The sequence below is a fragment of the Jaculus jaculus genome, chromosome 6 (genome assembly GCF_020740685.1).
Source record: "Jaculus jaculus isolate mJacJac1 chromosome 6, mJacJac1.mat.Y.cur, whole genome shotgun sequence".
NCBI classification, from domain to species: Eukaryota; Metazoa; Chordata; class Mammalia; order Rodentia; family Dipodidae; genus Jaculus; species Jaculus jaculus.
Window position 1 is genome coordinate 143647490 of NC_059107.1, and position 14361 is coordinate 143661850.

The 14361-nt window shown below is 47.4% G+C and overlaps 1 protein-coding gene across 4 annotated transcripts in view; it reads left to right on the plus strand.

Moving 5' to 3' along the window:
- Positions 1-1186: 1186 nt before the first annotated feature.
- Ano4 (anoctamin 4) overlaps positions 1187-14361 on the plus strand; it is a 429439-nt gene continuing 416264 nt past the window's right edge. For all 4 annotated transcript variants that reach the window (XM_045153480.1, XM_045153481.1, XM_045153482.1 and 1 more), the window contains exons 1-2: positions 1187-1208; positions 13891-13974. In XM_045153480.1, coding sequence (XP_045009415.1) covers positions 1187-1208; positions 13891-13974 — 106 coding nt within the window. The remainder of the gene's footprint in view (positions 1209-13890; positions 13975-14361) is intronic.

A 14361-nucleotide genomic window follows, 5' to 3' on the forward strand; every position in this document is an offset into this window, starting at 1 on the left:
GGGTGCTGACATTTTCATAAGAGCTTCGCACCCTGGTCACTTGCTGTGATTCCCTGTCTTCAGCCAAAGGGAAGCAGGGTTTGGAAGCCAGCATGTGACACTGACTGTTGCCTCGCAGTGTGCCACCACCCCAGCTGGCACAATCCCATGCTCGGGTGGCCAGCGTTGATTATCTCCAACCCCAATTCATTTGACATGGTATTTTTATTTTTCAAGGCCACAATCCCTTAGTGACCACACCCATCAGCCCAGCACGAGCACGCCCCAGGTACCATCGCGTTATTTACGTTTGGGAATTGCAAGGTCCCTGATGGATGCCCCGACCCCAGGGCCCCCCGGTGTGCTTCCACCCCCCTTATCCGTGTCACGGGCTTTTCGGGGGGTCTCTTTCACCCACTCTCTATCTCCCAGCTGATTGCAAACAGAAAAAAGTCTCCGTGAAAGGTTGGGTGGGCGTCCACGCAAGGGGAGGCCGAGGGGGTCCGCTCAGTCATTCAACACTGGCCTCCCCGCCTTGAGCCCACGGAGGGTGGTCGGGGTGGAATAGGACGCTGGTCACAGCCTAGGCGACAGGATGCTGTGCTGGGTGAGGTCTGCGCTGTATGTGTGTGGTGGTGGTGGGGGGGGTTCAGAATCGAGCACTTAGCGGTCAAAGGCGTCAATGAAGAAAGTCCGCAGGGGCAGGGCTGGCACTCTCTCCCGGGTTTGGGTCAAGCCTGCCTCCTAGGCGGGGAATCTCGGGCCGCTGGACCCACCCCCGCCTCCCCGGGCCGGGCGCGCTCTCGGCTGGAACTTACCCGGGAAGAGCTGGAGGCGAAGCCCAGGACTCCCCACGATCCCCCTGACCATCCCCACCCCGGGGTCGGGGGGGCAGGGAAGCCCCTGCCTGGCGTGCACCCGAGCCCCCGCGCCCCGCCCACCCCAGCGCCTCCCATCTCGGCGGCGTCGCCCCTCCTCGTCCCGAGCGGCGGCGGGTTCAATCCCCGCGAGGAGCCCCGGGGCGCGGCTGCAGCTCGACCGGCGGCGGCCCGGGGCCCGGCGGCCGGCGGACTGGGCATGCTCGGGAGCCGGGAGGCCCGGCGCCTCGGGAGCCCAGCGCGCGCACTCGCCGGCCGTCCAGGGGCGCGGGGCGCAGGCGGCCGCCCTCGCCGACGCACGGGCCGGCCGGGGCCGGACGCGCTCCAGGATGGCCTCGCTCACCGCTCGCGGTACGCCGGGGAGCTCCGGGCTGGTGGGCGGCCGGGCGGGTCCCCTCCTCCTCCCCTCCCTACTCCACCCCTCCGAGAACCGTCCGAGCACCCCGGCAAACTTCGGGGTTCCGCGGAATGGAAGGGGTTGTGGCAAGGAAGGGAACCGGCTGCATCGCGAGGCACGGATGCTGGATGCTCGGAGGGGTTGGAAGGTACCCGGAACCCCCCCAGAAAGCCAGTATTTAACAGAGAGAGTCGGTGGAATCAGAAAGCCTCACATGTGGGAGGATGTGGGAGCTTCGGGAGTCGAACACCCGGGAGAAAAGTGCAAAGTGTTCCTTTAGGCGGAGGCTTGCTCTGGGGAGACGAGTTTTCTCTCCGCGCCTGTCTTGTCCCTGGCTGACCTTGGGCAAGTTATTTAAACTTTTCTGCTCTTGCTTGTCTCCATCTGCAAACGAGAGGCGAGAACAGCCCTGACAGATGCTATGGAGTTAAAATAATATGCACCGAAATATGCTGTTAATGCAAAACAGAAAAAAAAGGGGGATTAGAAATAAAAGTTCTGTGGTGGAAGGCATCTTTCCCCGCTTCCCATTTCCGGTTAAAGAATAATACACGCGTGTCCCCACGGGCTTGCTTGCGGACAGGTGTGGATGGCACTGCACAAAAGCAGGCTAGAACCCTCAGCAAGGTTTCTTCTAGCAACGTTCTTACTTGTGTCTGTGGGTTTGCGGGGAGAGCAATTTTCCTTCGTTCTTTATCACAAACGCTGCTGAGCAGGGGTGATAGGCAAGTAGCCTGTGTCAGCCTTTCCGCTTGCTGGCGGTCAGTTGTGATCACATCTAGATCTGGAGATTTAAGTGGGATGGTTTGTAGTGAGCATTTGGGGGGGTAGGCTTTTTGCAAGGATATCTCAAAGCCGGGGGTTGTTGGGTGGGTGTGGAGGCTTCAAGGCAGTGATGTCCCCTGCTTATTTTTTCCAAGGTTAAAGAGGTGGGTCTCTCTAATTTTTCTTTTTTCTTTGGATCCACACTGTTTTAAAGTATTTGAGGAGCTCACAGGATTTGTAAGTGATGCTTGGGAGGGGCTCACAAATTGTGAGCAGATTATAGATGATACCGGAGTGGCTTATTCTTTTCCTTTCTTTTGTCACTCCTGAACATTTTTGCTGGGATGTGAGTTGTTCTTATCCTTCCTACATTGGACACACAACATCATCTTCCCTGAGCTGGCGATAATTCAATATTCTGATGATGTTTTGGGTGTATTCAGTTGCCCTCTCAATCTATTTTTGCACCTTTTCTAATCTATGGAATCTAACTTCTGATTTTTTTTTTACATAATTGTAGATGCTGCCCCCTGGATACCATCAGTAATAGGTTTATATAATAATCAGTTCTGCAAGTTTCTAGAAGCTTTTAGAAGATTCAGTGGGCACCCAGGTGGGAAAATGAAGTTGCAGTAAGTGAAACTATTTTGAAAAGCAAATATATTCAGTAATTAAAGGGAAAGGTGGCTGATTTTTTTTTTTTTGGCAATTAAGAATTATATGAGTTCTTCTTTAGAAACTTAAAGGGAACTGAAACAGATTTTAAATACAGATATCAGTCTCAGTTTGTGCTATTATAAACATATCCCTGACACATTCTCCTTCCCTCATTTTTGTCTACAAAGTCTACGGAAATCCTTAGGTCTGTAGCTATGTGATTCAAAATATGACAAGGTAAATTATTCCACTGGGTTTTCAACATAATGAAAACATTAAGGAAACTAAATTTGAGCACATTCAATATATTTCTCATCTACGGGATGCTGTGGAAATAAGTGCCTGACAAGAGTCTGGAGCGGGTGGTCTGGAACTCCCACAAACCACCACCCTAACGACTGGAAAATGACTTCTTTCTGTTCTTCTGGATTTGGGTCTAGATATGATGAGGGGTATTCTTTTTTTTTTTTTTTTGGGCCTGGAATTCAGAGAGCTGAATTTTCATATTTACCCGACTGATCTAGTGACTGCTTTAATCTTATCTTTAGCGTGGGGGTTGCCAAGAAAATGAACAATGACACTGTAGACCACGTGTTACAGGTTCCTAGGATGAGAGAGACATTTGGCTCATCTGTGTATTTCACTAGCCCCAGCCTCCAGCAAAGCTCAGAGGTTCCCTTCCAATATGCACCTTTGAGCCTGTGTTAGAACTTGCTCTGCGTCTCAGCAGAATATATTTTTTTCTTTCAGGCTATTATCTAGATTCCAGGTCTGGAAATGTGAAGTGAGATGAGGGTAATAAATAGTTGTCATAAGCCCTCTCATAAACGTGTGATCAATGAATGAGGCACTTATTAAAATATTGGATTTTAAAGCCTAAAACATTCCCAGTCGTCACCACTCACATTTCTTTTCTTGTCCTTTAAATGGTTTTGGTTCTTACCCACTTTCAGCTCCTTATATAACCCTATGCATGACACTTCAAGATGGCGACAAGTCTCTTTTAGACAGAAGTGACTGGGTCTTTGCCATACGCAAGAAACACAGGAGCTATGTCCCAGACTGATCCAGGGAGAGCCTTGTCTTTTGACCTGCGGTGCTGGCATTGAGTCAGCAGCCTTGGGTTTCAGGAGGTTTAATAAGGGGCCCACGGAGGCAGAGGAGCACACTGCTGACTATTTCAGAGAGGCCTTCTTTAAGCAGAGTTAAGTGAAGGAAAGGAGCAAGCCATTCCATTATAGAGGAAAAAAGGATCCCTAGTAAACTGAGCTGTATGTGTGAAGGCCCTGTGGCAGGAATGAGCTTGTTATATTCAAGGCCAGCTAAAAGGCCAGGGTGGCTGAAGCACAGAAAGCAAAGAGAGGACAGGAAGAAGAAAATAGCCAGAGCTGGTACTGTAAGAACTGTGCATCCCTTCTCCTCCTCCTCCTCCAGCTGCTGCTCTTTTGTGGATTGCTCCATGTACATCAGTGTTTGCCCAAGTTCTATCCCTGACCTTATAATCTCACTGTTCATCACGTGATGGTTAGATGCCTACCACAGCCCCATGTGCACACTTGGTCTTTTTAAATCAGAGCAACAAAGTTTCCTGAATTATAAGCAGAATGTGGGGCATGCCAGGACACAAGGAATAATATTAGTACTTTATGTGAATTAACTCAGTAAATCTTCACAATGGCCTTTAAGAAATTGGTCCAACATTAGCCTTATGTTTATTTGAAGATATGGAGGCACAAATAGGCCAAGAGACTTGTTTAACCTGACAGAGTAAGAGGGCAGCCCAAATGCTGATGGAAGGAGTTTGACCCTGTGGTATACGAGGTGGAGGAGGTAGTTCAGAAGAGGAAGAAAGATGAATAAATGCATATGTGCATGGCATATGGGTAATCCCAGATGGAAGGCTGGCATGAGCCAAGGCTAAAAGACAGTGGATGTTCAGGTCATTGGTTCTGATCAGAAGTGAGTATTAGATGGGGTGTGGTGGTGGTTAGACTAACCAAGGTGCAAAGTGAGACTCAAGGAAGCTTTGAAAAGAGAAAGAGTCCACAACACAATTTCCTCTTTGGTGACTTCATTTAATTTTTTAAAAAATTTATTTGCAAGGAGAGAGGGGAGAGAGAGGGGGGGGGGGGAGGGAGGGAGGGAGGGTGAGCGAGAGAGCGAGAGCGTGCGTGCCAGGGAGAATATGAATGAATATATGGGCACAGCAGGGCCTCCTGCCACTGTAAATGAACTCCAGACACATGTGCCACTTTGTGCGTCTAGTTTTATGTGGGTCCTGGAGAATCAAACCCAGGTTGTAGGCTTTGCAGGCAAGCGCTCTAACCGCCGAGCCTTCTCTCCAGCCCCGTGAGCTCATGTTTATCAGGTGCCTCAGTGTAGAAATCAGAGCTGTCGTGGCAGGAGCTACGCTTGTCTTCCCAGATGTCTATTACACGTTTCTATTCCTATGCCCTTCTATCATCTCAAAGTCAACGTGTCCACAACAGGATTCCTATTTTCCTAGAATACCTCCAGATAGTGAGCTCGAACTGTGTGCCAGGTATCTAGCCTGGACTCAGGGTGACCAGGACAGAGGAGACATCAGTTTTCTCTCAGATGGCAAAGTGGGCCTTCGCAGACAGACTCCTTAACGGTGAATTATAGTGATATGAGAGGGGGCAGTGAAGGAACAGAAGTCTAGGGACCGGTTGGGAGAGGGAAGGCCTTTCACGAGTACCAACAGTATGAACAAGTGGTGAAGGGGTGCTCCGGTGGTGTGCAGGTGGGGGACAAGACAGCACAGCGCAGCACGCTGCTTGTTGGTGGCGCACGACAAAGGAGGAGGAAGTGGCCAGGAGGTGGGCGGTTGTCCACGTGTCTGGCCCCTCACCCAGGTCGGAATCTTAGGAGTCATCTTCCAGGCCTCCATGATACACATCAATGGGCGTGGCCATGGGTCATTTACCTCCCTTGATGCTGCTGCTGCTGAAATCACTTACATAGGGTCACTGTTAGCTTTCCCTACCGCAGTATGTGTCAGCACATGTGAGCAGCACCCAGAAAGTACAGCTGACCCTTGATATCCAGAGATACAAAAACCTGTGGAGGCTCAAATCCCTTATGTAAAACAGTACAGGATTCGCATACAATCTACATAATCTTGTATTATTGAAATCATTTCTCTGTTACTTAGGATCTCCTGTACAATGCAGATGCTGTGTAAGTTGTTACACTCGATTGCTTAGGCAGTAGTATCAAGAATAAAAGCCTGTTATATGTTCATGCTGGAGTTGCCTTCTTGTTGCTGGCATGAGGTACCTGTCCAGAAGTGGCTTATGGGAGGAAAGGGCTTGTTTCAGATTATAGTTTGAGTGCACGTTTCATCATGTCAGGGAAGGCATGGCAGAGCAGACAGGTGTCACATCTTGCCATATGTCTCCTGGGAGGAAGCAGCACGGGCGAGATAGGTAGGCCTTACATCTCTACAGCAGCAGGAAGCACGTAGCATGAGTGCTGGGCTTGGAGCTGGGTTATACGACTCCCAAAGCCTGCCGGCGGCAGCAACACACCTCCTCCAGCAAGGCTATACCTTCCTGAGGCCACACAACTTTCCCAAATCGTCATCAACTGGGAATCAAGTATTCAAAACACCTACGTCCGTGGGGGACACTTCATTTAAACCATCAAAGTGTAGTGCATACAATGTTTCTTTTTCAGATGTTTCCCACCACCAGTTGGTTGACTCCTCAGACACAGAGCCAGCCGACATGGAGGGCCTGCGGTTCTCTGTAAGCATTAGCTGTTACCGTCACCTCCATCTCCCAGGGGACAGACTCTCAACTGCACTCTGCATCTTTCATCTGTTCATTCCTCTCCCCAGTCCATTGCTCAGCGCGACTTCCGCAGCGGTCTCCCACCTGTCCCTGCTGGTCCCTAGCACACACCTGATTTAGTAATTTCTCTGCTTAAATCTCTTTCACAGTTCGTCTCTACTAGGGCTGAAGTCTAACCTCCTCAACCTTCTTCCTCGCTGCCTTCGGCCCCGGCATCCACACTTGAGGGAGGCAGACGAATGAGGGGTTCTCTTAGATGTCCTGTGTGCATGCTCAGAAACACACCTCTGCCTGCCTTTTCCAAGTCTCCTGAACTCTCTCTCCATGTCATGTGGTGCCATTGCCGTGACTTCTTAGGCTAATTCCAAAGAATGCCTTACCTAAGAGTTTCCCATTTTGTGTTGCAGGGAGTGGGTTACAAGGTTTCAGAGGAAAAAGACCATGGCTTTCATCTTTGTATTCCTCATGCCCAGCATTGTGACCAATACTTGGCTATCTGACTGAGTGAAGCACTGAATGGCCTCTGGAAGGGGCAGTACACCAAGCAGAAGCTTGTTTATTTTAAGAGACAGGGTCTTTCTGTGTGGCTTGGGCTGGCTGCATGCTCCTCGGCTCAAGTGATCATCCAGCTTCAGCTCCCCACCCCCCCCCCCCGAATAGTTTCGGACTATAGGTGCCTGCCTGTTCCCAGCTTTATACACAAGCTTTTGAGGTTCCATTTTCCTCTTAAAAATTGTAAGCAAGGGCTGGAGAGATGGCTTAGCGGTTAAGCGCTTGCCTGTGAAGCCTAAGGACCCTGGTTCAAGGCTCGGTTCCCCAGGTCCCACGTTAGCCAGATGCACAAGGGGGCGCACGTGTCTGGAGTTCGTTTGCAGAGGCTGGAAGCCCTGGCGCGCCCATTCTCTCTCTCTCCCTCTATCTGTCTTTCTCTCTGTGTCTGTTGCTCTCAAATAAATAAATAAAAAACTTAAAAAAAATTGTAAGCAAAGGGATAGAGAGATGGCTCAGCAGTTGAGGCACTTGCCTGCAAAGCCTAGTGACCTGGGTTTGGTTCTGCAGTACCCTTGTAAAGCCAGATGTACAAAGTGGCTCATGCTGGAGTTTGTTTGCAGTGTCTGGAGGCCGTGGTGCATCCATTCTCTCTCTCTCTTTCTCTTCTACCTCTCTCTGCTTGCAAATAAATTTAAAAAGAAACATTGCAAGCAAAATAATGTTTAGTCTTCAGAAAGCAGGAACAATCAAAGAGAAAGAGCATCCATGCTTCAGTGAAATGAGATGCAGCCGACTGCAGCTGATGCTTAGTGACCAGCTCAATCCAAGGAGCTATGAAATAGCTCCTCCTGTTTCTACCCTCCCACCTGGCATGCTTATTAGTACGCAATACAGACTTCATGGTCAACATCTATTAGGATCCTTTTTATTGATTAAGAAGTCACTACAGAGCTTCTGCAAGTTACTCTTTGACCTTCACAGTTCTAAAGGGCAGTGAGCCCAGCAGCCCAAGGTGCTGGCAGGTCCACGTCTAGGTAGGCTATGCTTCCTTGCTTGCAGACTGTTGCCTCCTCCTTGTTGCTCAGGTGGCCTTTCCTAGGTGTGTGTGCTCATGCAGTGTTCTTAGGACGTCAGCCTATTGTGAGGGTCCTAATCCTCATGCTCTCATCCAAACCTGGTTATCTCCCAAAGTTTCTACTCCCAAATACCATCCCATTTGTAGTTATGGCTTTCATATATGAGTCTTAAGGGGGGCCCAAGCTTCAGCTCAGAACAGTGATGTGGACTTTTCTATGAGAATGTAGGCTTAGGCAAATATGCCACCTGAAGTTCCCAGGGATGTTTCTAGAACAAATAATTCAATCCAGGTTTTACGAGAACCGACTGCGGGTTCAGCACTGATGTCGCTTCTGGAGGTAGAAACAAAGCCTGGCTGTTTGATAACTCTTACAATGTCATAACGAGGCACAGTTCTTTACTGTGAGGAAAATGAAGGTGAAATGTAGGGTTTTCTACACTGAATCAAGTAGGTGTACATGGGGAAGGAAAGGCTTTTCTAATTAGGGATCACCAAAGTGCCTTTGTCATGGTGCCTGTGGCTAGACTGGATCCAAGGGAAGCTAAGATAATGAGGGTCAGGCACAGTGTTTAAAATGTGAGGATGGTGATTAAAGCATTTGAAAGTTTCCTGTAGGCTTTGGCAAACGTGAGGGACCTTATATACATTAGACAGAGCCAGGCACAGTGGCACAGCTGCCTGAGGGAGGGTTCTTTGCCCTCCAGGAGTCTGGCTCTGGCTCAGGTCTGGAGGAGGACTGGAGAGGATGCTGTTATCATAAGCCCTCCTAGAACCAGGGCCTGCCTGTCTGGCCTGGCTTCTGCTGGGGTGGCACAGAACCCTTGAAAAACAACAACAGCAGCAAAACAATGTACTTGTACCTGGAGAGCCCCGGAGCAGGTAGTCCACAGTGCTGTGAGGTGTCTTTGTCCTGGTGGTACAGAGAGCTGGTTGGATAAGAAAACCCGTGGGAGCTCACTGACCCCACTCTGATGGATTCGGCAGCACATTAGTGGGACCTCCCAAGGCACCTGCTTGTACCTGGAGCCTTTTATGTCAGCTCAGTGTTTGTAGGCTAGGTGGATTTCAGCTGTAACATGAAGGAAAAAGAGGTGGGGCTTGGGGAGACTAAGGGAAAAGAGAGCTGGGAAGGAAGGACAAAGCTTGAATTGTGTCAGTGTTTCCACGACCTCATAAAACACATGGCCCCTGGGCTGGATGCACACTGTAGTACGGTCTCTGCAGTTTCACGTTTGAGCTCTGTCCCTCAGAACCTAACGCCGAAATGGCCGCCTGTCTAACTTGCCATTTATCTGACATCACCTGTTCTTATGCATGTCTGAGTAACTATCGTAGGCAATGTCCTCTTGCTGAATTTACCTGGAGGTTGAAGTTTTTGGTAGTCATGTGATATGCTCATTTTGTAATACTTTTCTGTGTACTCAGGATTTGGGCAACTTATCATATAGGTGTTAACCTTTGCTTTTTCCCCTTCCTTCCTGCCTTTCTTTTTAGATCTTTTTTTCCCTCAGGGAAGGTCTTCCTACCGTCTGTCTAAATCACACAAGAACTGCCATCTTTGGATGTGAATTGTTGTTATGTATATACTTGAACTCACTTCTATGATTTTACTTTGTACCTTTGGCTTTTTTTTTCACTTGCAGTTTTTCTCATTCATTTACTTTTACTAATTTCAAGAAGTTTTTTTTGTCAAGTACCCTCTCCCATTCTCTCCCCCACCCCTTTTCCTTTGCCCCTTTGAACACAACAAAGTACATTGGAAATTTGGAATTTTCTGTTGCTTTTATAATTGCCCTTATGCTTTGACTTAGAATTTATTTAACAATTGCAGACACACACGTTATATTTTGTCTAACTGAACTCTAAACTGTGTTAAACTCTTCCCTGAATACTTTGACTTTTGAGCACCTGGTTTCTGGCTTGCATACTTTTAGTACTTAGTATGTTAGTTCTATTTTTTTCAAATCTCTTCAACTAGACTAGTTATTATTCCATACTAATGATATATCTACATGTTTATATGAATTCCACATCCAGTAGAAAGACATAGGTGGGAGTCCTGCTTTGAGCTTCCTCTACAGTTAAGATGAAAGGTGAGATAGGCTGGTCATTGAGAAGGGCCTGATTGTCTGCTGCTGTTGTTACAAGCTCATGTTGTTTGTCAGTATGCTGAACGTAATGTGAGACTAATAAAAAGGTGCTAGTTTGTTCACACTTTTCTGCTGAGTGGTCCCCTGAAGACAGTAGATCTTGTTACCTACCAAGCCTCAATTGCTGAGCAGTCAGATAAATGACTTTCAGAGATTATAGCATCAGATCCAGGAGAAGTCCACTGAGTCAGCTTGCTCTCGTAATCTGCCCTCCTGCCTTTGTTTTTCTGGGTGTAAGACAAACCTGGTTTCAGTCCAGTTTTTTGACTTCCCAGGAGTGCCACTTCGTAGAAGTTCCTTAATATTGTTGAGCCTCTGCTGCCATTTCACATCTAAGTATGAGAATATACACACCTGCTTTAGAAGAGTGGTTTTGAACCCTAAGTGAGAAGCTGGATGTAAGTGAGATTCTGAAAGTTCAGCTCCATGCCTGGTAAGCAGCATGTGCTGGATGATGGTGTCTCATTCTTCTGCCTTCTTGACCTCTTCTGGATTTTTGCTGAACTTACATTCCTGATGTGTCCTTACCACAGTATCTGCCTTTCTTTCTTTATTTAAAAATGTTATTATGAACTATGATATAACTTGAACAGATGGATAACACAAATACATAGTTTTAAGAAAAAGTTGTAAGATGAATTCCATGTGGTCACTACCAAGGTCAAATAACAAAGCATTTCTAGCAGAATCTACCTCTGCTCTGAATGCTGTCATAATTCAGTTTTCCTTTTCCCCTACCAAACAGAACCTCCATGCTACTTTAGTGGTAATTCTGTTTTTGTTTGTTTGTTTGTTTGTTTTTCAAGGTAGGGTCTCACTCTAGCCCAGGCTGACCTGGATTTCACTACGGAGTCTCAGGGTGGCCTTGAACTCACGGCAGTCCTCCTACCTCTGCCTTCCGAGTGCTGGGATTAAAGGCGTGCGCCACTACACCCGGTTTGTAGTAATTATTTATATGCCATCCAGACCAATATCATTTGGTTCTGTTTCTTGTTAAGGTTTTCATAAATAGAATCACATATATTGTTTATTGGATTGTTCCTGCCATTTGACAATATGTGTGTGAGATTTACCCATGATACTTTTGTAGCTTTTTGCCATTTTTAAAATATTTAATTAATTAATTTATTTGTCAGAGAAAGAGGTACAGAGAGAGAATGGACATGCAAGGGCCTCCAGCCACTGCAAACAAACTCCAGATGCATGTACCCCCTTGTGCATCTGGCTTACATAGGTCCTGGGGAATTGAACCTGCATCCTTTTAGCTTTGCAGGCAATCACCTTAACTGCTAAGCCATCTCTCCAGCCCACTTTTTACCATTTGTTGCAATCTATATATTATTCTATTTTATAGATGTACTTGTTATTTATAAAATATAGAAAATTAGGCAAGAGTAATTTTCTACTTGTAGGTGCTGTTACATAAAGACTTTCTTACCTACTAAGGAATTTAACACCCATATACTTACATAAGCTGGGTGCCTTTTTTTAAATTTGCATTTTACATGCAAAGAGCTCCACAGAGAAGTAATATCCCCAAGCATTGGAACCAGATAGTCTAGTCCAGAAGCCAACTCCAGGATTCACAGGGCTCATTGATCTCATTCACAATCTCACTAGTCATACAAAAAGATGTCCCACAGCTTGGCCAAGTTCAAAGGGATCATAGAGCAAGGCTGAGCCTCAAACCCAGTTCTTCTGACTTTCAACACAGTGCTCCCTCTCTCTGTATCAGATCACAACCTGTTTGAAATTATAATTAAAAGGACGTGCAAATAGGGTTCACTCTTGTTGTAGTGTCCGTGGATTTGGACAAGCTAATAACAGCAGCTGTCCACTGCCCACTGTTATGGACAAAGAGTGGTTCTGCTACCCTAGAAATCCTTGCATGGCGCCTTCTCCCCTCCACTTTTACCCCAAGCCCTGACAACCACTGTCTCCATAATTTTTCACTTTTCAGAACACCATGACAGCTGATGTCATGTGGTTTGCATGCTTTTCAGAGTGGTTCCTTGACTATGCGCTGAAGGCTCCTCCATGTCCTTTTGCGACTTGGTAGATCACTTGCTGCTGATAGCACTCCATCATCCAATGGACCACAGTGTACTTAGCAATTCACCTATGGAAGGGAATTTTGGCTGCCTCTGGTTTTCCAGTTACGAAGAAAGCTATTATAAGCATTTGTGTGAAGGTTTTGGGGTTCACGTGTTTACACCTGGATGAGGTAAAGCTCAAGAATCAAACGTGTTGGAGCACATAGTAGTAGTAAGTTTAATGTTTTAAGAAACCACTGATGAGGCTGGGGGTATGGCTCAGTGGTTAAAGAAAGGACTTGCTTGCAAAGCCTACTGGTCAGGGTTTAATTCCCCAGGCAGCCACGCAGAACCGAACAGGCACTCATTTGTAGTGGCTGGAGCACCCCCCCTGCTGCCCCTGGTGCCACTCCACCTCCTGGTGTCTGCTCTCTATCTTCTGTCTGAGACCATGTCGATGAAAAGCCATGGCCATGTGAGGATTTCTTCTGTCCTGCCCTGCCTAGAATATTTTCTGTCCATGATAGCGAGGGATTGGATGCACCCTGCTGCATTTTTTTCCATGAAAGAAATTGCACCCACTTCTCTGTTTCAGGGCCACTCCTATGGTATGGCCACCATTACGATGGAGCAGGTCACCGTTGCTGCAGCGGCCTCACAGATGAGTTCTCCTTGTCACCCTCATCTCACCTGTCCTCAACACTGCCACGTGACGATCTCCCTGGAGTGAAACCGAAGGCTGCTCCCTAGAGAAGCCCAACGTGTTAAGCAGATCTCTAACACCCTTTGCCATCCAACACTGCGCCCTCCTTTCCCTGCACTCATCTCTGCAGTCTCTGGGCCTCTGGGCATGCTAAGAGCTCCCTGTCTGTATTTGTCCCCCCTCTGCTCTTTTGCTTAGACATAGAACACCCGCCACCCAGGGTTTAGTTTGGATGCCACCTTGTCATCTGGATCAGATATTCTCGCACCTGTCTGCAGCCCCTTCTTGGGCACCCCCACTCCCCCATCCCCACCCCTTAGTATTGATGAGCAGAAACGTCCTGTGTGTTACTGTCTGTCTGGTTGATTGTTGAAATGTTCTGGACTAAGGATGAAACTCAGTTGCTAGAGTGCTGGCCTAACATTCATGACATCCTGGCTTCCATCCTCAGCACCCCATGAACTGGATGTGTAATCCTGTCTCCTGGGAGGCGGAGGCCTGAGGATCAGAAATTCAAGGTCATTCTTGACTACATAGCAGGTTGGAGGCCAGGATAGAATACATGAGGCTGTCTGAAAGAAAGAAAGAAAGAAAGAAAGAAAGAAAGAAAGAAAGAAAGAAAGAAAGAAAGAAAGAAAGAAAGAAAGAGAGAGAGAGGAAGAAAGGAAGGAAGGGAGGAAGGAAGGAGGGAAGTAAAGGAGAGAAGGAAGGAAGGAAGAGGGAAAGAAGAGAAGAAGGGAGAAAGGGAAGAAGCGGGCCAGGTGAGCACTGTCTTAGTGCCAGGCATTCCTTAAACACCAGTGAAGGAACCAGCGGACACGGATGAGAGGCCTGTGTCGCAGACGCTGACAGCTGGCTTGGTTTCTTCCAGTCGTCTTCTTACCGTGTGGTCACTGTGACTTCCAGGCTGTAGTTTAACCCTTTGTGTCGTACTTTCTTACAGACAAGGACGTGAGCAGCGCAAGTTATAACCTGTCCTCTGCTACTACGGGAAGCTACTACAGCTGTGTCAGCCAGATCACCATAGGTGAGTGAGCAACTCTGTCCCAGGACCGTTACTGTTCCCTAGAAAGGGAGGGCGGCTAAGACAGGAAAGAGATGTGTGTGCTGAGGCGCTTGTTTTCAGAAAGGCAGACAAGGCTCGCCTTTCTGGGGCGCCCTCTTGTGGCTTCATGCTACTTTTGAGTACAGTTGAAAAAGATAGGGTCCAAGTCTCTTCCCAATTTTACAACTTTTCAACATTTTCTTATGATCTCTACTATTATGTGCTTTCTATCACAATCAAGTTACATTTTAATATCTACTTATTTAAAAAGGCATCCTCTATAACTGCAAACAGAACGCGCATCACATACCATAAAGCAATGCATGTAGGCACACATGAAATAAAACAGATTAATGTTATGAGATGTTA